Source organism: Pipistrellus kuhlii, unplaced genomic scaffold, assembly GCF_014108245.1.
Source record: "Pipistrellus kuhlii isolate mPipKuh1 unplaced genomic scaffold, mPipKuh1.p scaffold_m20_p_4, whole genome shotgun sequence".
Lineage (NCBI taxonomy): Eukaryota > Metazoa > Chordata > Mammalia > Chiroptera > Vespertilionidae > Pipistrellus > Pipistrellus kuhlii.
In genome coordinates, this window is record NW_023425540.1 from 34,512,191 (window position 1) to 34,536,976 (window position 24,786).

The window sequence follows — 24,786 nt, forward strand, 5'->3', positions numbered from 1 at the left end:
TACAAATGAAATCAATGAGGACTGTTTATTATCTGTTAATTTAGGATATACTAAAAAAGACCGTTTTGGCAAAGCTGGGATGAAAATAATACGCTTGCCCAGTACAGGTTGTGATGAAAGTTGATGTAACATTTTTGGAAAGCAGTTTTGCAATTTGTGACAATTCTTCACATTCTTGGACCATTTCTGGAATTTTATTCTAAAAAGTGATTTAAAGCATAGAAACAACGTACATGAAAATGTTTATTGTAGTATTTTTTTGTAATGTTAAACTACAAATACCCTTAATGTACAATAGGGTATATTATTAAGTCACAGAGCATCAAATACTTGATGGAATGCAATTAAAAATAGTGCCATAGATTGTAACAACATGGAATTTTTTTTTTTCACAGAAGAGAGCAAAGCATAGTCATATGTGACGTGTATTTATGCCATGAGTATAGCTCTGTAATTTTTAGCTGTACATTGAACAAAGACTGGAAGGAAAGAGGAAAAATGAGAATCTGTTGATACATTAGAGTGGTGTCCATATAGATGAAATATAGATATCTTTAATTGCTACCATTTTGTTCAATAATGAATAATGTTAGATAGTCTTCTATTTTAGGTACTTATGAGTTATGTCCAATTTTACATTAATTGGGAATTTAACTGCTTGAAATGAAGAATGTTTTTGTCCCTCATGGAGAGCTATTGTTTCAAAACTATTTATTGAGTAGAACATTCTTTCCCTACTGATTTGAAATGCCACCTTTATTACATAATTTCCATGCTTCTGTTTCTGGACTCTGTACCTAGTGGTCTCTCTGTGTGCCACCATTGCACTGTTTAAATTTCCATGGTTTCCTTGTATGTTTTGAGAGGTAAGTTCTGATCTCCAGGCTCACCCTGCCCCTCCCCAGTTCAAACATCATTCTTTCTCAAAACATTTGTTTCAAATCTTGAATATTTATTTTTCCAGATGAACTTTAGAATAAGCTTGTTGAATTTTATTTGAAAAATTCACTTCGGGTTTTGATTAGAGTACATTCAATTTATAGATAAATTTGGGGAGATAATTTTGCCTATTATGCCTCTTATTGTTTCCAGAAGTTTCAGTGAAATAGCCGAGTGTTTTTTTATTTGGGAAACAGTGAATTGACAGAGAGGTGATAACACATCTCTGTTATTTCTGGGCAGAAGCAGAGTGATTCTGGTATTGATGCCAACAAATTCACTTAGGAAAGTTTATAGTTTTCAGTTGCTTAAAACAAAGCGTGCGATTGAATCCAGATGGAGAAATGATGGAGGCACACTGGAATTCTGTACACTCGAATTTATCTTTGCCAGTAATAAAATTAGTGGCCCTTTAAGTAAAGTGGCATATTTTCAGTGGCCACAGTGAAGAGGAAGACCCCAATCATAGTGAAAAATTTCCACATCTGGCTGATTATGTTGTACCTGGGTCCTCAGCACAGTTGGAGAAGCCCATTCCTCCTACTGAACTCATTTGGAGTGATATTTAAACCTTTGAACTTTAATTTTTCTGAATGAAAATGTTCTTTCATAGGTCACATTAAAAAAATGTAAATTCTTTATTGTTGAAAAAGTATTACATATGTCTCATTTTTCCCTCATTGACCTCTACCCAGCCACTCCCACCCCCCAGCACATTGGTTGTGCTTATATGCAGGTGTACAAGTCCGTTGGTTGATCTCTTACCCCTACCCTCCCGCCCTTTCCTGCCTTCCCTCTGAGGTTTGGCTGTCTGTTTGATGCTTCTGTGTCTCTGGATCTACTTTTGTTCATTATATTCCACAAATGAGTGAGATCATGTGATATTTATCTTTCTCTGACTGGCTTATTTCACTTAGCATAATGCTCTCCAGGTCCATCCATGCTGTTGCGAATGGTCAGAGTTCTTTCTTTGTGCTGCTATGAACTTAGGGGTACATATATCCTTTCTGATCTGTGTTTCCAGCTTCTTGGGATATATTCCTAGAACTGGGATCGCAGGGTCAAATGGGAGTTCTATTTTTAATTTTTTGAGGAAACGCCATATTGTTCTCCACAGTGGTTACACCAGTCTGCATTCCCACCAGCAGTGTAAAAGGGTTCCTTTTTCTCCACATCCTTGCCAGCACTTGTTGTTTGTTGATTTGTTATTGATAGCCACCTGACAGGTGTGAGATGGTATCTCAGTGCTGTTTCAATTTGCATCTCTTGGATGAGTAGTGACTTTGAGCATTTTTTCATATATCTCTCGGTCTTCTGTATGTCCTTTTCGAAGTGTCTGTCTAGGTCCTTTGCCCATTTTTTGACGAGGTCGTTTACCTTCCTTTTGTTAAGCTGTATGAGACCACATTTTCTTTCCTGTCTTCCTCTTTCTCTCTTTGCCATTTCTGTGCCCTTCCTTCCTCCCCTCCCCTTCTTCTCTCTCATTGAGTCTCTCTCTGTTGGTTTTCTTTCTTTCTTTCTTTTTCTTTTCTTTTTTTTTTTTTATCACCCCCTTTCCTACTTCTGTAATTATACCATGTCCTGCTGATTAGTAAATAATAACTCCCTTTTATGCTGAATATTATTCTTAATGCCAGGAATTCTGGGCATCTCTCTTTAATGGACAGGTATAGTTTCTGACCTGACTGTTGTTTATCGTCTTTTATCAATGTAAAGCATGGTATGGTCTTGAAAGGGAGGCATAACTGAACTGTAAAACTACTGTCTTGGATCACATTGAAAAGGGTTGTAGTTAAGCTCTTTCATAAGTTGCAGTTCTTATTCACCCAATCAGATAATATAGTAATATGATCATTGTTTTGAATAGATACAGACTAGATATCCTTGTGATCTGTGAAAAACTTTGATCTATTTACACAATATGTTTTCTATTAAAAAAAATAAATCAGCAGGTCGGGCCAGATTCTGTCTGTGAGTCATTAACAGCCCCTTTAGCAACCAGGAGCATGACTAAAGCAAGCTGTTCTTCCTTTTTTAGGAAATGGAATTTCATCTAAGTTTCCTCTCTCAGTCATGTCAGACTGTTGTTATTGTTTTTCTTGCTTTTCAGATCCTCTTCCTGGACTTTTTTTTGAAGCTATTGTATGGAAGATTTTTCTTGGCATGTTACTTTCTATTGATTATGTTTGTGCGCGTGTGTGCAAACTCACGCAGAGACAGGACCATTCAAAATTGGGAACTGGTGACTTATTTTTAAAGAACTTCACATTTTGTGTTTATACCAATCCAAAATTTAAGATAATATTTCATGCGTGGTGTGGATCGCAAACTACTAGAAAAACATAGCCTTCTTATTTTTAACATTTTAGAAGAGCTGACCATGTGGTGACTGGAAATTGGAGCTCCAGTTTGATTCTGGTTTTGATACTGATCCGCCTGACTCTTGAGATCCTAGGGAATAACATGCTAATGTCCATCAAAGGCAAGCAGCTGTGAAAGAGACTGCCTTGCTTTTCTCTGTTCCCTTTCCCCGCATCCCAGGGTGAGGCGTGTTCAGAGGTGGGTTTGTTTTTGTGGGCCGGCACCCAGAAGCCCAGGTGCGCCTCCACACTGGCTGAGCTCAGGAGGCCTCCAGAGAGAGCAACCTTTCCCACCTCCTGGACTCCATTTCCCGGCACTTCCCACAGGCTGGGCAGAACGCACCCTCTCCCTGGAGGTCCCCATTTTATGTATTACCCATTTTATGTTTGAGCTAAGGGAGTGTCTGGAATCCTCCAAAGTCCCAAGATCAACTGGCAGGCTCCTCCATCGCTGGTGCTCTCTTGAAAGCACTGCTGATGTAGCCCTTCCTCACAGCCTCCTCCCCACCCCACCATGGTCCTGTGTTGGAGAGCATCAGCCTGCTGTGCCTGCTTCCTCCTTACGCCTTCCTTCCTCAGAGTGTGCCCTGGTGGCTCAGGGCGGCAGCGCCTGTCCAACCAGAAGCTCTCAAGAGGAAGAATGAGGCCAGGCCAGATGAGAGGGAGGACTTGGAAATCCCTCAGAGAGGACAAATAGCTACTGGAAAAGGCTCTGCGAGCGTGGTAACATGTGGCTATTTATTTGGCAACATGTGCGAACACTTAAGGTTCTCACAACAGACTCTGATGAGTGTAGTCCAGGGTAGGGCCATAGCTAAAGAATAATCATTTTGAATCTTTATGCCAGGGTGGTGTCTCAGGGAGAAGAAAAAAATGAATACAAGTAATGCTGCTCATCAGGTAGCAATTCAAACAGAGTAAAAGACAAAGTGCCACGTTTCCACATCACCTAAATGAACCAGAAAAATACCTTCACTACATTCTAAACTCCTTCAATGTTCAAAACAGAACAAACCAGCTCTGACACTCATATTTCAGTATATCAGAAAGCACCCAAACGTTGCTGTTGAAAAGACGGATTCGTACTATTTGAGCGCTCTCACGAGAAGTGAACATGACAGACTGCCCCGGTTTCCCAGAGCCAGGATGAGCAAGTGTGATGATGCCCCACCTTGTTCATTTTTCAGGGGCAGATGACGGTCTGTGCGAAGTTTGACAAAAATGTCTATCTTCCTAAAGACGCCGAGTTTTACTTTATTTATAACGGATCTCAGCAGAGGCACGTGATGATTGCCGAGCGCACAGAGGACAACGTTCTCCAGTCCAGCATTCCAGGTGAGGTGTCTTCCCTACTGAGCATTGGGAAATCTGTCTGTAAGCGTCTTCCCACCAGGGACAGAGGCTGGGAAGAAAGCCAGGGAGAGAAAGTCAACGGCGCTTCCCAGAAATGAGTGAGTGAGGGTGCATGTGTCTGTGTGTGTTAGGGAGGGTTAGCTCCCGTCCCAGGTTCTTCCAGTTGTGTCTGCAGCTCTCTGAGCAGCTAGCCTTCCATCAACTCTCAACGCTGGGTGTGCTTTGGATGCAGTGCAGTGGAGGTGTCACTGTATCTTGGGATCACCTCCTGTAGTCCCAGTCCCATTGCCAGGGTTGGCTCAGGCAGACGGACGTTGAATCTGTCTTCTTTCTCCCTTCCTCATTCCCTGTGGCCAGTCCAGGCCTACGGTCTGCCTCTCCCTGCTCGCTCCTTTTGGTGGCTGGGGTTCCTTACCTGGCACCCTGTCCATCCAGATGCTTCCTTGCTGGATCTCAGCCTCCAGAACTTTCTCTTCCCACCACCCAACCTGTTATGTTCTAAAATCTGTAATTCTCCCAGATATCTTCTTCAATCACCATGGTGACAGATGACAAACTGCTATGTCATGTTAATGTGTTATCACGAGCTAATGGCCCATTTCAAATACAATTGTTTTGTGTTTTCACTGGGGTGTGGGTTGTACATTGTGACAGAAAGCTCTAGCTGGGTTTTGTAGTTTCTGTTTGTCATTGTTAAGTTTTATTTAACATTGGGTTTTTGAGTTACTCTTAAATCGTATCATAGGGCACTGAGAAACATCAAATTTTCTTATCTGTAAGATTGGCCTCATTTTAGAGAAAAAATGTTCTCAGTGCTTCTGGTGTGTATATTCCTTGATGAAAGAAGGCAGACAGTAAACATGTGAATGTAGGCATAGTAAGAACTGTAGAGATGTACAAAGACCTTCCAGCTACCTGGGCTTGAATCCATATGTTGTTCTGTGGGCACTTTTAAGTACTTCTCTCTCTGGTTCAACAACTCCCATCTTTACAAAATAAACAAACAAACAAACAAACAAATAAATAAAACCTTATTGTGGCCTGCTTAGAAGTGAGGGTTTTTACCTTCAATAGGTGGCAGTGCCTGTCTCTGAGCCTTACATTTCCCTGGGTAACCGTTCAGAAGTATGTAGGACAGATTTCTGTGTGACATATTGGGCAGACGTGGGCTGAGGAGGGGGCTGTGTTCTGTGCCAGCACATTAGACCATTTAAAAAAAGTCAATGTGAAAATGGCAGTAGTCCCTGCTTACTAACCTGGGATGCTCTTGTTCCTTGAGGCCTGGGCGCATCGCATTTGGGGAAAGGCTTTGGAGAGTAAGACAGAGCAGGAATGACTTGCGTGCATTAGGCATATGCTTGGGGACCAGTGGTGACTGAACGCTAACCTTCTGTCCAGCTATGATTACCATAATTACAGAGATTGGGTGGTACTAATTCCTGGAAATTCTGCCAAGGGTAGTATAAAGACAGAAGTTCACCAACCTTGGCAAGATGAAAGAAGAGAGGGGGAATAGACAGCAGGATTAGGTGACCACCCACAACAGGGGTGATAAGAACACCCGCAAGACAGAGAGACCATTGTCAGACATGGGGGGGGGGGAGAGGGGAGAGACACTGAACAATATATATAAATGTTTCTCTTGAGTCGTCATTACCCGTCCCGACTCATATTCAGTGGAGCTCTGTGGAATGAGGGTGAACTTGGCTCACCATGTTGTGCTATTTCATAAAACTGTCATCTAAATAAGTACATAAAAATGTGTGTCTCAGGAGGAAAGAGGAGAGCAGAAAAGGGCAGAGACCTTTAAGATGAAAAACTTGAATTCAGGGGGTGGGGTAGATGGAAAAGGCGAAGTATGCCAAATAACAGTGTCTGGTAATCTTTAGAGAATAGATTCCGAAATGCTCAGAGTTCATGAAGGTTGGCTTTAAATCAGGCGTCACTGCAAGAAGATGAGTTGGCTTTAATTTGGCCCTACAGGCTCGGCAACATTTAAAAGTAACTGGTTGTGTTCCTTTTCTGCCTCCGTCTCCTGGAGCATGTGGTCTGTGTAGGTAGAGCGGTGAGGCAGGTGACAGCATCTCGCACAGACTCCGGGTGAACTGTTCGCTGTCTTGTCGTCCAGGCCACGGGCTTCAGGAGACGGTGACGGTGTCCGTGTGCCTCTGCTCAGAAGGTTACTCCCCGGTGACCATGGGCTCGGGTTCCGTGACCTACGTGGACAACATGGCCTGCAGGCTGGCCCGCCTGCTGGTCACCCAGGCCGATCGCCTCACTGCCAGCAGCCATCAGACCTTGCTGACCCCGTTTGCCCTGACGGTGGGAGCGCTGCCTGCTTTGGACGAGGAACTTGTGCAGGCACTGACCCATCTGGAGTTGCCTCTTGGGTGGACTGTCTTGGGACATTCTTCACTTAAAGGTGAGTCTTCATGTCTCCTCTCTGTGTCAAGTTCAGAATATGTCTTACAATTTATTGTCTGTTTTCCTACCCACTTGTGACCCAAGCCCTGATCTGTTGGCTGGTTTTCCTGAGGTCCTGAGCCACTCATCTCTGGGCTGGTTTCTCCATCTCTGTTCCAGGCGGTGGAGAAAAGGGCTGTTCTTTGTGGAAGGCTTGTGAGTCAGCTGCTCTGGGCTGTGACTCCACTTCCCTCAGCACGTTTGCTGGGAGAAGGGGATATTACTGCCTGTGTCCAAGTAGGTGGAGTCATGGGCAGTGAAGAGCATGTAGCCAACTCTGTGGGACATTTAGACAAAATGTGGCCATGAAGGAAATGTAACCATTGTGCTGACAGCTTTAAAAATGTCAGTGTCACTGCAAGGATTCATATATATTTGTACTAACTTCTGGAGTTACCACTGGATGCCTCTTATTTATGAAAAGACTGAATAGACTGTAAACACCAACCATTTGGAATGTGTGAGCAGAGATGATGTTGTACATAAGCCCATACGAGGCATGAGGCTAAACTGTTCAATGGATGCTTTTTATGTGGCACAAATGACATAATTTTGTTGGAACTACAGAGATGTTGCTCTGTATATTTTTGAACATGACATATACTATTGCTGCTTTCCTGTGTTCTTCCCATGACTTTAGTTTTGTGGTTGAAAAATGCTATTTTCATGAGTTTTTGCTTCCTGATAAAAATCTGGAAATAGATTGAAAATGGCAGACTGTTACAGGTTGATTTAAATTTGATCATGAATAACATTAAATGCACTACTGTAGGTAAAGAGGTATGATTTTTGTAAGCAGAATTATATGGCCATAGTTACAATCAAAGAGGATCTCTGTTTCTTTTTGCTAATCAGGGATATACTAAAACTCTCCTGGACGCTTAAGAATGTTTCTTATTTTTTAAGACTTCAAATGAGAGAAGTCACAAGCCCAGTTCAGCATTAAGCATGTCTGACTCCTGTGTGCTGCACAGTATAATAGCTGATTGATAGGTGTGCATGGGTGGGCTCCCTGAGGGAGTGGGTGGTGTCTGTTCTTATCATTGTTATCCTCAAGGTCCTAGAAAAGGGCTTAGAAGATAACTGGTGCTCAAGAAGTATTTGTTGAGTGAATGAAGGTTGTATCCTTAGACATTCAAGGAATTGCACAATCTATATATCACTATTTTAATTCTCCTACATACATATATAGAAGGAAAAATGTTTCTGGATAAGAAAATTTATTAATATTTATACATACATATGTATATTCATATAAATATCTTCATATATGTGCATTCATATGTGAATTAATTATATATACCCTGAATGGCCAGATTATTATGGTCTCTGAGTGCATAATAATTTGGCCTGGGGCATGAGTTTGTGAATGGGTGGGGTCCAGCCATCCTGTCCAATTGGAGGGGACATGGGCGGTTGGTTGGCCTGCCTGCTGGTCGAACTTCTGGTCAAGGGGACAATTTGCATATTAGCCTTTTATTATACAGGATATACACTGAGTGGCCAGGTTATTATGTACTCAGAGATCATAATAATCTGGCCACTCAGTATACAGGGTGTCCTAAAAATGTATACACACTTTGGATGAATATAAAGTCAGTGTTTAGTAATATACAGTTCATTTTTAAAATTTAAAAGAATCTAAAGAAATGAATAATTTCTTTTTGTCAATGTCTCTTTTCAAACTGATGACTGATCTGGTCCAGGCACTGCTGATAATGCAAAGCAGTGGAATTGCAAACATCAAGAATCATTCATTATGTATTTGTGTGCCTTCAATTCATCCACTGTTGTCAGTTTTGTGCTGTAAACTTTGTCTTTCAGTATCCCCATTAAAAAAAAGTCTAGTGGCACTTTAGGATAAATTTTCTTTATTAAAAACTTAGTCTGGCTTCACCCATTATTTCAAATCAGTTAAACATGAAAAGGAGTGAAAATTAAATGACTTATTAGCAGTTAAAGTGTGTATACATTTTTGGAAACTATGTGTGTGTTTATATATATGTTTTTTGGCTAAGGATCTTCATTCTCTTAAGTTTCGCGGCTTTTAAGGAAACCCTAACAATAGCATTTGGGGTGTTTTATTATTATTTGGAAGGCGGACCATTTTTAACAAAGACCTAAAGCTTTCATAATTTCTTAAAGCTTGGGCTAACCTTTCCAATTGGGCACTATACACTGCACTTGTAATGGTTTGGTTAGATGGTAAAAGTTCATAATGAAGAATTCCACCAAACACACAACATCACTTTTTTCGCATGCAAGTCAGGTTTTGGCGTGGGCTGTGGAGCCTCATTTTTGTCCAACCATTGAGGCCGCCTTTTCAAATTAACATACAGCACCCATTTTTCATCTCCGGTAACAATTTGCTCTAAAAACGGCAAACGGTTTTGACGAGAGAGGAGCGAACTGCAAATTGTGACTCTTTAATTACGGTTGTTGTCGGTCAACTCATGAGGAACCCATTTTCCAAACTTTTGGACTTTGCCAAGTGCACGCAATTGATTGGAAATTGTTTTTTGTGAACAATTTAAAGTTGTCGCAAGCTCTTGTTGGGTAATTTGAGGATTTTGCACCAAAAGAGCTTGAAGAGCTTCTTGATCAAAATTGGACACATGGCCTCGACCACTCTTGTCATCTAACGAAAAACTTCCCTCGCGAAATTTCTCAAACCATCGCTGGCATTTTCTGGCGCTAACTGCATCTTGACCAAGAGCACTTCAGATGTTTTTTGCAGCCTCACTTGCTTTTCTTCCTAATTGGAACTCGTAAAGCATGCAGTGCCGAATATGCTCTTCATCCGCCATCTTCTTAGCCCTAGTTTTGCAACAAAAACCAAACCAAACACAAACTTTTTCAAGCAAAACTTGTTAATTGCACTTCACACGTTCTGTAGATACCACGTGTTTGAAGGTTATGTCAATACAAGTCAACGCCAAGCAAGATTTTAAACGAATGTTTAAAAACGACATTAATTATTACTAGACCCGATAAAAGGCTAAGCAACCGAACGACTGGTTGGCCTGTTGCTATGACATGCACAGACCACCGGGGGGCAGACGCTTAATGCAGGAGCTGCCCCCTGGTGGTCAGTGCGCTCCCCCAGCAGGAATGCCACTCAGCTGAGCGACCCATACTGGAGGCCCACCAGCCCCGGCGGCAGCTACTCACTCCCTCAGTGTCCTGTAGGTCCAATCTCCAGAGAATGGGTCAGGCTCCGATGGACTGGCACTACTGGCACAACTCCTGGAAGTTGACCTCAGGCACTATGGCCACTTCCCCTCCCTAGATGCTCCGCAAGGAAGAAATAATATGAAAGCCGCCGCCAGGTGGCTCTCGACAACAGGTGCGAAAGTCAGCGGGACAGATACTGATTCTGGGCCAGCAAGGGTGTCTTACTGCCCGCCCAGAAGGCTGATTGTGTCCTGGGCCCCCCTCCTCACCTTGGGACGGGTGCCAAATGCAGGGCTCATGGCTGGTGAATGCCACTATGGTGGCGTGAGCCTCTCCCAATCAAGACTGACTGAGTGTGAGCCTGCGGCAGGCACAGTGAGGCCGGGATGAGCAGGAGCAGCAGGCAGCATTGGACTACCAGTTTCAGACCAATCCCTGCAGGCCTTGCTGAGGGACCCTACCCATGCATGAATTCATCCACTGGGCCTCTAGTTTAGAAATAAATTAAGATTTCCTATCTTTATTTTGTGAATTGACAATAGCACATGCATGCAATTTTCTGAGCAGGGCTGTTGAAGGCAGGACACAGTGAACATAACTCATTCATAGAGTTTCCAGGGGTTGGAGCTGATTCAACAGCATGTTTTGTGCACAGTCTGTGTTGGAAGTGCATGTTCAGTCTTTTTTGCTGACAGAGACACTGGGCTACCCTCAGGTAGCTAAGGGTCATCATATTACCATTTTCATTGCTGTTAGGGTATGTATTCTTGTTTTCCAAGCCTCCATCTATCATGCCCTTCGGATTATCTATATGTTTGCAACAAGCTGACTTATGCCACCAAGAGGGCCTTCTTGACCTTTGTCATACTTATATATAAAAATATGTATTTTTATGAGAGGAAAATTGGAACAGTTCCTTTTTGTGGTGAGACATTGTATTCTATGGGAGAACAACTCAGGTGTCACAGCCATTAGAATAGCTGCTTTGGGGCCAGGATCATATCTTGACCCTGCTGTTTCCTGGCTGTGAGATCTCCTGGACAAGTTATTTTAGTTCCGATGCCACCAAGTTATACTTTCTAAAATGAGGCACATAGTACCCACTCCATTGATTTATTGTGATGGTTGAATTAGATAATTCGAATTAATGGTATAGCTATATGGTGAAGCCTCTAGAACTGTGTCTGAATATACTAAAGTCTCAGACTAAGTTGACTTTTGTGCGAGTATATGAATGGATTTCCATATATAGAGAATATATTGTATTACATAGTTGGAAAGCAAATTGCAGTTGGTCTGGACAAATGAAGCTACATGTGTAGGGGAAAATCCTGGTCTTGTAACCAATTCCTTAACGATTTCTAAGAACTCTTTTAGACTTTCTATTAGAACAGTTTATAGTACAGGTAACATTGCCTGCAGCCTAGACTTGTAATGGAAATTCTACACCATCAGTGTTAAGGGACAGGGTTAATATTTCTTTTTCTTTTTGCTCCTCTGAATGGATGAATTCCACTACCCTATCTTGAATTTCACTGATTCTTTCTTCCATTAAGCTAGTCTGCTGTTGAACCTTTCTATTGTATTTTTCTTTCCAGTGATTATATTCTCAAGCTCTGTGATTTATTTGGTGCTTTTTAATATTTTCTGTCTATTTGTTGAAATACTTTGTTTATATATTGCTCTCTTGACCTTGGTGACCATCTTTATGACCATGACTTTGAACTCCCTATCAGATAAATTACTTATCTTTATTTCATTAAAATCAGTTTCTGGAGATTTACCTTTTTATTTGCAACATATTATCCTGTTTCTTCATTTTCCTTGATTTTCTGTTGGTTTCTGTGCATTAGATAAAATAGACACCTCTCCAGTCTTGACAGACTAGTATTGTGTGGGAGATGAACTTTGTCAGTCAGCCCAGCCCAAACTTCTGGTTGCTTTTCAATATTTGTCATTGTTCAAGTTGCTGTCTTTGTCCTTAGTGGACCCAGTTGTTGGTGCTATACCAGACCCATCAGTGCCCTGAAATAGGGATGATCTCAGTCTACACCTAGATTTGGGCTGATAGAAGGAAAAAATGGGGAAAGTATGCAGTCAAATTTTCCAGGGTAGAATTAGGAGCTAGGCTTTTATTTGCTCCTTTTGTGGTGAACTTTAGTGGGATAGTTGTAGCGAATGATCACGTGCACACCATTAGCTGCTGCTTTATTCACTACAGTCCTTGAGAAGGCAAACCCCATTGGCTATCAGAGCTGAGTGATGCAAGAACCTGTTCCTTGGGTGGCACCAGACATGTATGTGTTCAAGATCCTTCCAGAGAGAGGCTGGTGATTTGGTTTTATGTTGGAGGGAATTGGAGTGATAAGGGAGAATCTTACTGGCTCCCGGGTCCAGCCAGCCCCTAGATGCATGCTAATTAGAAACGGAATGCTCTGGTAATAGTTTGTATGCAGTCAAGTCCTTTCCAGGGAAGGACTGGGAGATGAGTGTCTCTGCCTGCATCCTCTACACTGAGCCCTGGGGAGGTCGCCACAGTGCATGTTTGTGTGAACATTACTAACTGCTTTGTTTGCTGTAGTCCTGTGGGGCTCATAAATAGAAGACCATTTGGCTTTCAGAGCTAGAAATTTTGGGAGCCTTAAAAGTTGGGCTACTAGATGTGTGATCCAACCCATTTGCTACTTAGGGAGAAGCTGGGAGTTGGGAGCTCTCTCCACATTGTATGGTTCTGTGCTGAGGAAGGGGTTTATGAAAGAGAGTGTGTCAGCCTTTTCTCCTTTGATGTGGTATCTTCTCATTCAGGTAGTCTCAGGGAATTGCTGTATATGACATCATTTGGTGCTTCAATGAGAGGGGGGATGTTCAGGAGATTCCTATGTCATCATCTTGGTCTCTCTCCTCAAATTTAGTAGAATTTTACCTTAAGCAGTTCAGACTCTCTTGTGCACTCAATGCATCTTTTTCTAGTGTACATATTTCATTAGTATTGCTTGTCTTCAAGGTAAATGAGTTATAGTAACAAAAAAAGAAAGAGTCATGGGGCCCACTGGAATTTATCATATGTTAGTGGGAGGGACATCGTAAGTAGAAACAGTTATTTTTGTTAGTAATTATTTCTTTTAATACTTATCCAAAAACTATTTAAAACTTTATTACTCACACTTATTAAACTTTTTTTGTGTTTATCTATTTATGCTTTTTTTTTTTTTTTTTTAAATGGATGTTGCTGAATGAGTTGATTTATGTCATGACTTTGTCATGGAAAAGTCTGATTGAAGCATCAGTATTTCCTTTTCCTTTTCAATCACTGAGAGTTATGAGGGGAGAAAGCCCAGAGTTGGAACAGACTGTGAATCCTATAAAGAGAAGCAGAGCTTTTTCTTTTTCTTTTTTTTTTAAATATCTTATTGATTTTTTACAGAGAGGAAGGGAGAGAGATAGAGAGCTAGAAACATCGATGAGAGAGAAACATCGACCAGCTGCCTCTTGCACACCCGCTACCGGGGATGTGCCCGCAACCAATGTACATGCCCTGGACCGGAATCAAACCTGGGACCTTTCAGTCCGCATACTGATGCTCTACCACTGAGCCAAACCGGCCTCGGCTAGAGCTTTTTCTTGGCCCTGCATTTTACCCATCATTACGCAATATGCAACTTCGTTATGTGTTCTAGGGAAGGAAATACCCTGGGTTTTATTTAATTTTTGCGTCATAAGTGAAATTGGATTCCTATTTTGTAAAATCAAACTTATTCTTTTTGTGAAGAAGCTTTTATGATACAAGCTTTTGCAGGGTCCCAGGACCCCAAATTTGCAGTAAAGCTTTCAATACTTATATAATAATTATTTAATAGAATTTCATAATTTATCTTTTTCTGTTTTTGGATTTTAGCTTGTTTGTTTTTTTAGACAAATATTTTCCAAGAGATTGACACACTTTTGAAAATTAGGTTAATTAGGATAAAAGATTTTGTTTTATTTAGTTTTTACTGAGATAATTTTTGAGTTAAAGTCTTCCCTGTCTGCTCAACCAAATTACTTTCCTTCTCTTGTGTTCCCAGATGCTTGACATGGCTGGCAAGCACCAAGATTTATGCCTGCATTGGGGAGGCTGCTATTTGAGTAAGAGCCCAAAAGGACTACAGATGCCATCTCAGAGCACTGATAGCATTGCCTTTGGGAGCATAGCAGCTCCTCTCCCAATGGGAGAAGTAGAGCTTGGCCTGTTTGTTTACATACTTATTTATTGATTTTAGAGAAAGGGACTGAGGGAGGTAGATAAATAGAGAGAGAGAGAGAGAAAGAGAAAGAGAGAAGGGGAGAGAGAGAGAGAGAGAGAGAGAGAGAGAGAGAGAGAGAGAGAGAGAGAGAGAAAGAAAGAAAGAAGTGAAAGATACATATTAACTGGTTATCTCCTACATGCACCCAGACCGGGGTTCCGGGATCAAACCTGCAATTAAAGTACATGATCTTGACCAGGAATTGAACCCAAGACCGTTTGGTCCACAGGCCGACTCTCTAACCACTGAGCAACTGGCCAGTGCATCTTCTCCTTTTATAAAAGAAGTTTTTAGGGTAAGTCAATTGAGCTTTTGCAACTTTTCTGTGGGGCTGTCTTGGGCATAAAGTTAAACACAGCTGATGTATTTAGAGAGCCAACTTTTCAATCTGCAGATGGATGGTTGGTTGGAAAGCTGTCCCCAAGGAAAACTAACTGTTGGAACTGGTAGGACCTACTGAGGGTGGCTTAGAGAATTAATTATTCTAACTATTGATCCCAAAGATGACATTAAGAGTATACGTCTTACTGTGCAAATAATATCAGTGGAGTTACCGTGTTTCCCCAAAAATAAGACATCCTCCAAAAATAAGACTTACTTACAGGTTTCCTTCTGAGTGAAATATAAGGTATCCCCCTGAAAATAAGCCCCACCCCACCCCCAGGCTAAACATGAGAGATTTGGTCCACTGATTCTGAAAGAAATGGAATCACAAGAAATTCACCAGGAAATTCGGGAATTGGATTGTTATGATGATGTTCCAGAAGATGATGACATGATTGTCATTGAATAAATGAGTAAATTCTTGATACTGTAGGATTCACAGTTTGGCTGGTTTGTGTTGACAACTACCGTACTACCGTACCGTATACAGGTAATAAATTTCCTTTATTTTCATTTAACAATAAATGTGTACCGTATTCTTCATGGAAAAATAAGATATCCCCTGAAAATAAGACCTAGCGCATCTTTGGGAGCAAAAATTAATATAAGACACTGTCTTATTTTCAGGGAAAGAGGGTATTAACCAAAAACAGATTTAAAGTCGAATACAGAAATTAGAGAAATGGTTTATTAGTTGTAGAACCCATGTTATAAAAGCAAGTCCAAGTAGAGCATCTGTGCAAAAACAAGTCATGGAGCAATGAATAGTGAACTCAAAGGAAATGTAGAAACGTTGCCACAGGCCTGAGTTTAGTGGATCCGAGCTGTGTGATGTGATGCTGTTACTGAGAAGGGTAGTTAGCATGGTGCTTTTAAAAAATTATTATTAATAGAGTCTTCATAAATTAGTTTTCTCTGAAGAAGAATGTTTGTTTTTCTACACTTTAGAACTATTAAAGAAAAAGAAAAGCAATGCAGAGGGCCAGAAGGACTTCGGAAGAAAGTTTATAAGGCTAGAGGTTATTCAGCAACTGTTAAAATGTGTCGTGATGGTTTAGTGTTCTCTTAAGGCGTTTAAAGAGCAGTCATAATATTTCTTCTTATCTGCAGGAAAGCCATTAAGCGAGAATCAACAGTTCATTACGAAAGACTCAGTCGGAATTGCCAGATTTCTGTGACATCTACATTTCCTTTCAAGCCACACACCCGAAACCATCACCTTCTTTCTAGGCAACAGGAGAAGGGAATGTGTGGGCCAGCAATGTTTGACAGAGGAAAATATCTGTTTATCTTTCTTTGAATAGAGGAAAGAGATCTGTAACTAGTAAGAAGCAAGATTTGTTTAACACTTGAAATGAGCTTGGCTGGTGCTTTTATCCTTGAATACCGGTTGCTGGCTGTGGAAGAAGGGAGAAAATAGAGCAAAGCTCCGGAGGTTGGCTCTGTTGGTTGGCCCTGACTTGGTGTGTCCAGGTCTAATTAATCAGGGAAGGCACATTGAATTATAAGACTCAGCCCACAGGCTATGTGAAATGTCATCTTTGTTTTCTTTGCTCCTAAACTTTGTACTGGTCAGGAAGTTTGAAATATAATAGCATCAGCTAACATACCAATGGGTAGGAAACCCATAGAGGACAGATTGATTACAAAATACAGATGTCCAGGTTTTTTTTTTAAAAAAGTCTCCTGAAGCATTTAGAAATTAATACATTATGGGTATTGACTGATTCTAGGGTTTTATGTTTTTCTTGGGAAACTTGATGATTTTTTTTCAAGCAGTTGTATATATACTCAGTATTTCTAGCATTCTATCTATCACTTTGGATAGTATCGAAAGGGACAAATAATATCTCCACAGTTGCTTTTCTGACATTTAAAACTGGTATTCTATTCCTTCAGTTGCTAAGGTAACCCTCTGCAGAGTGCTGGTGGTGGACAGAATGTATTTTAAAATAGGCCCACAGCAAATGGGTGAAATTGCTTTAGAGCACTTAGCCACGCACATGCACACAGATCTGCATCATTTGTGAGGTTTAACTCCTTAATTTAAACATGTTTTCCTCTCTCTTCCATTCCCCTTCCTCCCCCCGGCTTTATTTTTTTAGCAGTAAAGAATTTAGTACAGAGTTGAACTCTTAAGGAAAAGGGTACTCTTTCCTTTCTCAATTGAAGTGGTAGCTCATCTCCACAGTTTAATATTTCTCAATCTGGGCCTTTGGACTCGCAGCTCTGGCTTTCAGTGCAAAGGCAGTGAGTGGACCCAGCCTGACCACAGCGGAGTGAGTGGCCAGTTTTCTGGTTGTGTTGGATATCAGACTCACACTGCAGACCTTCAAAGGCCATTTCCAAGATAGCATGAGTCTACACTTCTTCTGCTCATCAGTAATAAAACCGGATTGCATTGTATTTTCATTTGTCTCCGAAATAGAACAGAGCTCCTGGCCGGTGGGTTGGAGGGGGCCTGTGGTGTGAGGGAGAGTGGAGAATGCCCGGTGCATTTAGGCTGGCAGCAAATACCTAATGAATGCATGAATGGGGATGCAATCATAGCCTTGAAGAAACATTAACAGATGAAAAAAAAAATCACTGCGCAGTCTGGAAAGGGCACATGACATGATTGCTGCTGATGGCACCGGATGTGCGCCTGTGCCCAAGGCCTGGGCTGAAGCGCATTTGCCTAATGGCACAGCTGGTGTCCGACACTGATGCAATTACAGGGCCTCCAAAGCAGACAGCTCGTTCTCTTAAATTATGCTTTTAAGTTATCATCCGAGGAAAACTGTTTTCAAATGTACCACATATCAATTTAGTGACTGTTTATTATATTTTTTAGTATTAAAAGACCAGACAAATGTATATGACTGATAAGTCCCCCCAAACTGGCTTTTCTTGTTCTCGAGAACTCTGTTCCATGTAATATTTTCCTGTCAGACCCCTGACTATCCCGGGTAGAAGGTTGGGCAGATTTCACTTTCCTTCTACAGATCATGTGGCGTTTAAAACTTGAGGACTAAGTGGTCTCCTCAAAGCTACATCTCTGTGTGCGTTCAAATCCAGACATGCCACTTCAGTAGCCTGTTCCCCTTTGCACTCGACGGTGCTGTCCATGCCTGCCATGCTGGCGTTGTGCTCCATGGACACACATCCCGTTTCCATCTCTTTCCCATGAGCGTATTTATATTTGTAATTCCTGTCCTGGAGTGACCACCCTCCGATCTTGCGCGAAAGGCTGATTTGTTTATGCATACACCCAAGCCCTGGTTAGACTGTCTAGATGCTGTGGACATGACCTCTCCTTCCATTCTCATTGAGAGTCTTAAAAAAACCTGAGATGCCGGGTTCTCTCTTCAACTTTCCATATACATTTTTGGTACTTTATTTTTTCATTCTCTTTATGTTTTATTCATCATTTTGGCATTTTATAAACATCTTTACATTTTCAAGTCATGGAAGGTTGGATTAACTGGCAGAGCAGTTTTCTTGGGGGTAGAGCACATTGTTTCTTTATTTTTATTCACCCTCTTGGTGTCAAGCCTAGAATTGTCGTCAAATCTGATAGTGATTTCACAGATATTTATTTTAACTCTGAACAAAAGTGGGCTGACTGTGTGCTTCTCAAAGACAAGGACCATGCTCATCTGTGTGTCCACAGGGCCTGGCATAGTGTTACTAGAGTAAAAGAGTCTGTTCACCTGTACGCATCAAAGCCCAATTAAATTCGAACAGGAGTTTATAGCAAAGAAAGTGGAGGTTGATTAGTTGGGGAAATGGTGCTAAGCTTGGAATCACAGGTGAGCTAGTGCTAACCACTGGCTTCCAGGGGATGAGTTATATAGGGGAAATCATTAATCATGGTGGCTAACGGAGTTGGGGTCATGGGCTCTACTGATTGGTTGGGGCCAGGGTAGGGCATCAGATCCTGACGTCAAACATGGCATTGTTCTGTCTGCTTTCCTGAGGGAGTGGTTCACAGGGTCATGGGCCTGGGGCTGATGTTAACTGTAATTTGACCAAACTCTGTTTCTGTGGTCAAAAGACCTGAGGCTTTGTTCTTGCCACAGTTTGATACTGACCAGAATCTGATGTCCTAAGGAAGGGAGTGTGTGGAAAGAAAGGAGAAAGGGTCATGTTAAAAAAAAAAAAAAAATGGAGTTTCCTCATGGTTACTATCATAGTTTATCTACTGAATGACTTAGATGCACAAATTGAGACCTCCATGAACTATGTATGTGTGGCTTTGGAAACCAGAATTATTTTTATGAATTGGATTTATGTGGATTAAAAATTTATTCTTTATAAACTTAGAGTGTTGAGTATTTTTTAGTGGCTGCACTCAGGAGTTATAAAACATTACTAAATCCTACAATGTAGAACTACTTCTGAATTAATTTGTGTTTAAAAATATCATTTAATGCTAGATTATTGTGCCTATCACATTCTAGCTTTATTATGTTAAAATATTTTAGTAGTTTTTAATATTTTGCTGGCTATTTAATGCTATATCCTGGCTTAGCAGTAAGTAATATGAATTTAAAATAACTTGCCGGAGTCACAAGCATTGTTTTTTTGTTCTTATTTATTGGTGAAACTCCTTACCTAAAAGCTGATTGGGAGACAGAGGTATAAATAGAAAACATATACTTTGTTCGCCACTTATTTATTTAAGGTAAGAGATATCAGCCCCGACTTTGCATAGGAATCTTGGGAATATTCAGAAAAGATGGATGCTTGGACTCTGACCCAGATATTCTCTTTTAATTGTTCTGGGGAGGACCTTTAACACAACTGTGCATTTTATTGTGTATGTGTGTGTGTATTCAGTCTGACCAACAGTGTGAGGGTTTTTTTTTTTGGGGGGGGTGTGTGTGGCAGGGGGAGCTGTTTCTGCCACCAAAAGAGCTTTCCAAGTCAGTTCTGTTAGTCCAGCTCCCTGTTCTCTCCTTTCTGACTCCATCCTCACATTGAGTTCAGTGGGAGAGAACAGAAAGCACTCTTTCCCTCCTTTCCCCCCCACCTCTCCCTCTCCCAGAATCTGCCAACTTCATGGGGAAATAGGAAGACAGGGGGAGAGAGATCTTCTAATGTTTTTTTTTAAAAATATATTTTTATTGATTTTTTACAGAGAGGAAGGAAGAGAGATAGAGAGCTAGAAACGTCAATGAGAGAGAAACATCTACCAGCTGCCTTCTTGCACACCCCCTACCGGGGATGTGCCCGCAACCAATGTACATGCCCTTGACCGAAATCGAACCTGGGACCTTTCAGTACACAGACCGATGCTCTACCACTGAGCCAAACCGGCTTCGGCAGATCTTCTAATGTTTGAAGAAGAAAAAAAAAATAAAAAAGAAACTGAGCAAAATGTTTTAAGAGCACTTTCTCATCTATACTAATAATAGAGGAATATGCAAATTGTCCAGGACACTGTCAAAATAACAGTAATGACTGAGCCACGTGGGGCAACCAGGCCATCAGGGGGATTAGTGAGGGATGACTAAACGACTGAACAGCAGGCTGCATGGGGCAACGAGGCAAGTGGGAGTGTGGGGGCAGGTGGGGGCAACCAGGCCAATGGAGGGAGGCAGTTGGTTATGACTAGGCCGACAGAGGGGGCAGTTGGGGGTAACCAGGCCAGCAGAGGGAGGAAGTTGGGGGTGACCAGGCTGGCATGGGGGAAGTTAGGGATGATCAGGCAGGCAGGCAGGTGAATAGTTAGGAGCCAGTGGTCCCGGATTTTAAGAGGGATGTCTGACTGCCAGTTTAGGTCTGATCCCAGGCATTGGGCCTAAACCAGCAGCTGGACATTCCCCAAGGGGTCCTGGATTGGAGAGGGTGCAGGCTGGGTTGAGTGCACCCCTGCTCTGTGCATGAATTTCATGCACCGGGCCTCTAGTCTATAATAATAAAAGCATAATATGCTAATTAGACCAGACAGCCAAATGACCTTCTGGATGTAATTCCAGTGGCAGTAGCCACAGTGGCAGTAGTGAGGCAGAGGTGGTTAGGGGCGATTAGGGAGGCAGGCAAGTGGTTAGGTGTGATCAGGCAGTTGAGCAGAGGTGGTTAGGGGTGATCAGGCAGGCAGACGAGGTCCCGGATTGTGAGATGTCCCCCTTTAGAAAGGCCAGACTGCCCACCCCCTTGCATGAATTTTGTGCACTGGGCCTCTAGTTCAATATAAAAGCTCTGAGCACAGAATCAGGCAAACAGCTTGAAATAGGAAACATTATGACATTAAAAATTATTCTGCTTGTTATAGAGTTTCAGATTCTTAACAGCAGTCAGGAAGACAAGCTTTGAAAAGGGGTTATGCAATTTGGCAGAGGTGAGGTGTTCAATTAAAATGAAACATCCCCCCCCCCCCCCCCCCCCCCCCCCCCCGCCAGTAAATAGGTCTCTTCCTGTTTGGCTGGTGCCAGGAGTTATTTGAACTAAAGGATAACTACAACAGAATGACGAAGGATTGCTCTAATGGCAAACATTAAAAGGTGTGACCTATAACAGCCTGGGTGCAAGATCACCCAGACACAAAAAGGAACTGAGCAGGCTGTGTCGTTCAGTCAACATTTCCATCAGGGCATAGAGGCTCATCTGCCCCAGACAGGGAAGGAGGGCTCAAAGCCCTGGCCCCTCACTCGGCCATTGCTCAGTTTCTCTGCCTGGAAACCCGGGCTGGCACATCAAAGACATCAAGGTCCTAAGAGGTTCATCCCTGCCCTGGGTTTTTCAGGAAAAGGATATATGAAGTGCAGCACACACCAGGAGGCCTTCCGGAGTGCCTGAGACCGTGTGCAGGGTTGGCCAGCTTGGTTATTACTTAAGGAAAGTGATTTATTTACTGCCCAGTCCAAATTTAAGGTTATTATCATATCTTTTTAGGTTTGACTATGCCTTTCAATTTGCAAAAATTCACGTTGGAAGATTGAAAAATAAACTACCAACCTCTCATGAATTCACATTCATTGCTAGATAAAATATGAACCAGTACAACCATTTTAGAAAACACAGAGCCATAATCTAATAAATTACTGCGTGCTTATTCCAACAGATCTTGAATGTTAAAATTTTCATGTTTAGTTTAAGATTAGGCTTGTTTGAAGATGTGTCTTAATGTCTATGGAGTTAATAGCCCTAGGCTTTTTTTTTTTTTTTTTTTTTTTTAATATAAGCAAATAGTTATTTTGCATATTTTCATCGTAATGTTTATCATGGGCGACTTGGGTTCCAGACACTGGGTCATTGCCATAGAAATACAGATGCATGAATTCTATACAAACCAGGCATTTTAAACATACACAGATAAGTGAGATTTTGCCATTCGACTCCACAAACACCAAATGACTTCATTTTGCCAGATAGGATGCTGGATGTTAGGAATCAAAAGCTTCAAGGACCCCTTTACCTGTAAGATGATACAGTTAGGAAACAATCATGATATATAGAGCAGCAAATACCACAATGAAACCAAGACACTCAGATACACCAGGAGCTGGGGTGGCTTTGGCAACATTGAAATAATCCCACAGATCTAATGGATGGGTGAAGTTTAGGGAGCGGGGGGACCATGGTCTCCAGTTTTCTGGACGGGTGAAACCCATTTCTGCCCAGTTTCTCACCAGAGGACAAAGGGTGGAAACGGAGGCTGCTTTCCAGCGCTGGCTTCTGGGAGCCTGCCCTGCTGTGGTGGCACCATCTCCTAAAAGAAATAATTTGTTTGCTTCCAAAGTGTGGTCTGTTCCTAGCCCTGTTTTCCCTGGAAGACTTGGCTGCATGTGAGTGATAGGGGATGCGAATGTGCCCCATGGTGGTGGAAAGAACCCTGTATCAGCAATGAGGGGACCCAGCTCCAGCACCTACCGGCTACCTGACCTTGGACAGATGACCGAGCTCTCCACATCTGTAAAGGAGGTGCTTGGATTCGATGCTTACAGTGGTTCCTCCAACTCTGCCTTTCTTATTATGTCTAATGTGCGGTCTCTGATAAAATGTGTGAGGCAGAGTTTGGAAACAGGGACTAACATGGGTTTGTCTTCTTTTCAGTTACGCTTCCCAGAGAGACCCTCCTCCACCTGGCTGTGCGCTGGGGCCTGCCGAAGCTGTCCCAGTTCCTCGTGTGTCTCCCGGGGGGCATTCAGGCCTTGGCTTTACCCAATGAAGAGGGTGCCACACCAGTAGACTTAGCTTTAAATGGTGGGCACTTCACGCTGGCTGACAGCATCACAAAGTGAGTCTGGCTACTTGGTGGTTTCTCTTGTAATCTGTTTCTATAAGTTCTGCAAAGCATAATGGAAAAATTGAAATAACCAAACCACAAGCTAATATTGGTTTATGTTTTACCTTTATTTTTCATGCATAAAGTACATGCATAGATATACAGGTATATTTGGCATTAACACTTTATGGGGGAAAAAGAGGTAGGGAAAAAGTCTCAAAATCTCTATAGGCAGGTATACTTAATAATAATTAATAACATTAATTAATATCCCTTTATTTTTGGGGTTTCAGCTTACATATCACTTCTTCAGAAAGGCCTTTTGTGTTGTAGTCTTTTATGATTATTAATTCACAATAGTAATTATGACTAAAATTATTCACTGTAATTTAGAAATACATATATATATATATATGTATATATATATATATATATATATATATATATATATAGTGATCACCTGTTTCATATGACTCCTTCCTAAATCTGAGGGCTGAAACTATTTCTGTTTTACCCACTCCAGTGTTCAGCATATAACACTCACTGAAAGAATGTAAGTTTTTTTGAATCAATGACTTATAGACAAACCCTAAAACACTATAAAGTCAAGGGGTGGTTATCAGGATCTAGAAAAATAATTTATCAACTATAACATTGTCATTTTGATGATGATATCCACACTTTCAATGAATTATGAATATATCGTTACATGGTTCAGATTGGTCATTATTCTTAAGCTATGAAAAGAGGATTCATATATGGTAATTTTCTTCACTTAACATGTGGTTAAAAAAAATCCCTCAGGCAAATTGGAAAATATATTAAAAATTCCGAAGTGCTACAAAATATTAAATGTTGTCAGCATTATTATAGTATTAATGGACTTGTTTTTCTTGTTTGGCTCATAGAACTCAATGTAATTAATTTATGGTTGTATGATATATACATGGGTCTTTTAAAAATATATTTTTATTGATCTCAGGAAAAAGAGAGAGAGAGAGAGAGAGAGACATTGAGAGAGAGAGAGAGAGAGAGAGAGAGAGAGAGAGATTGAGAGAGAGAGAGAGAGAGAGAGAGAGAGAGAAACATCAATGATGAGAATCATTGATTGGCTGTCCCCTGCACCCCCTCACTGGGATCAAGCCCACAACCTGAGCACATGCCCTGACTGGGAATCGAACCATGACCTCCTGGTTCATAGGTCCATGCTCAACCCCTGAGCCACACCGGCTGGGCCATACATGGATCTTGGAGTGGAAGGCAGAGTTCTCTTTTTGTGTGTGTGCGTTTCCCCCCTCATTTGGTTAAATGATCACCAACCAAAGAAAGAACCATCCACAGAGAATTGCCCTTTTCTTTGCTCTACTGTGCCCCAGCAGGACGGCTTCCTTTGACTTAGTTCCATTGAGTTGCTAGAGGCGGACTTCTTCATCGTGTGGCTTTTATCTTTCTTCGGGGTCCAAGACCAGAAGATATTATGTGTTTTAAAGTTTACCCCTTTAATAAATCCATTTGTGGGTGGAATTAGAAGTAGACTGACTGTCAGCTAAATTTAGGTCTTCCATTTTCTAAATTAATCGCAGTGACCTGATTGCTCGGGCTCAGAGCCCATTGTCCA

The 24,786-nt window shown here is 41.6% G+C and overlaps 1 protein-coding gene across 7 annotated transcripts in view; it reads left to right on the plus strand.

Moving 5' to 3' along the window:
- The window catches only part of ARHGEF28 (Rho guanine nucleotide exchange factor 28), a 238,305-nt gene that overhangs the window by 78,025 nt on the left and 135,494 nt on the right, over nucleotides 1-24,786 (plus strand). For all 7 annotated transcript variants that reach the window (XM_036410844.2, XM_036410855.2, XM_036410845.2 and 4 more), the window contains exons 3-5: nucleotides 4,487-4,634; nucleotides 6,781-7,074; nucleotides 22,997-23,180. In XM_036410844.2, the coding sequence (XP_036266737.1) occupies nucleotides 4,487-4,634; nucleotides 6,781-7,074; nucleotides 22,997-23,180 (626 nt within the window). The remainder of the gene's footprint in view (nucleotides 1-4,486; nucleotides 4,635-6,780; nucleotides 7,075-22,996; nucleotides 23,181-24,786) is intronic.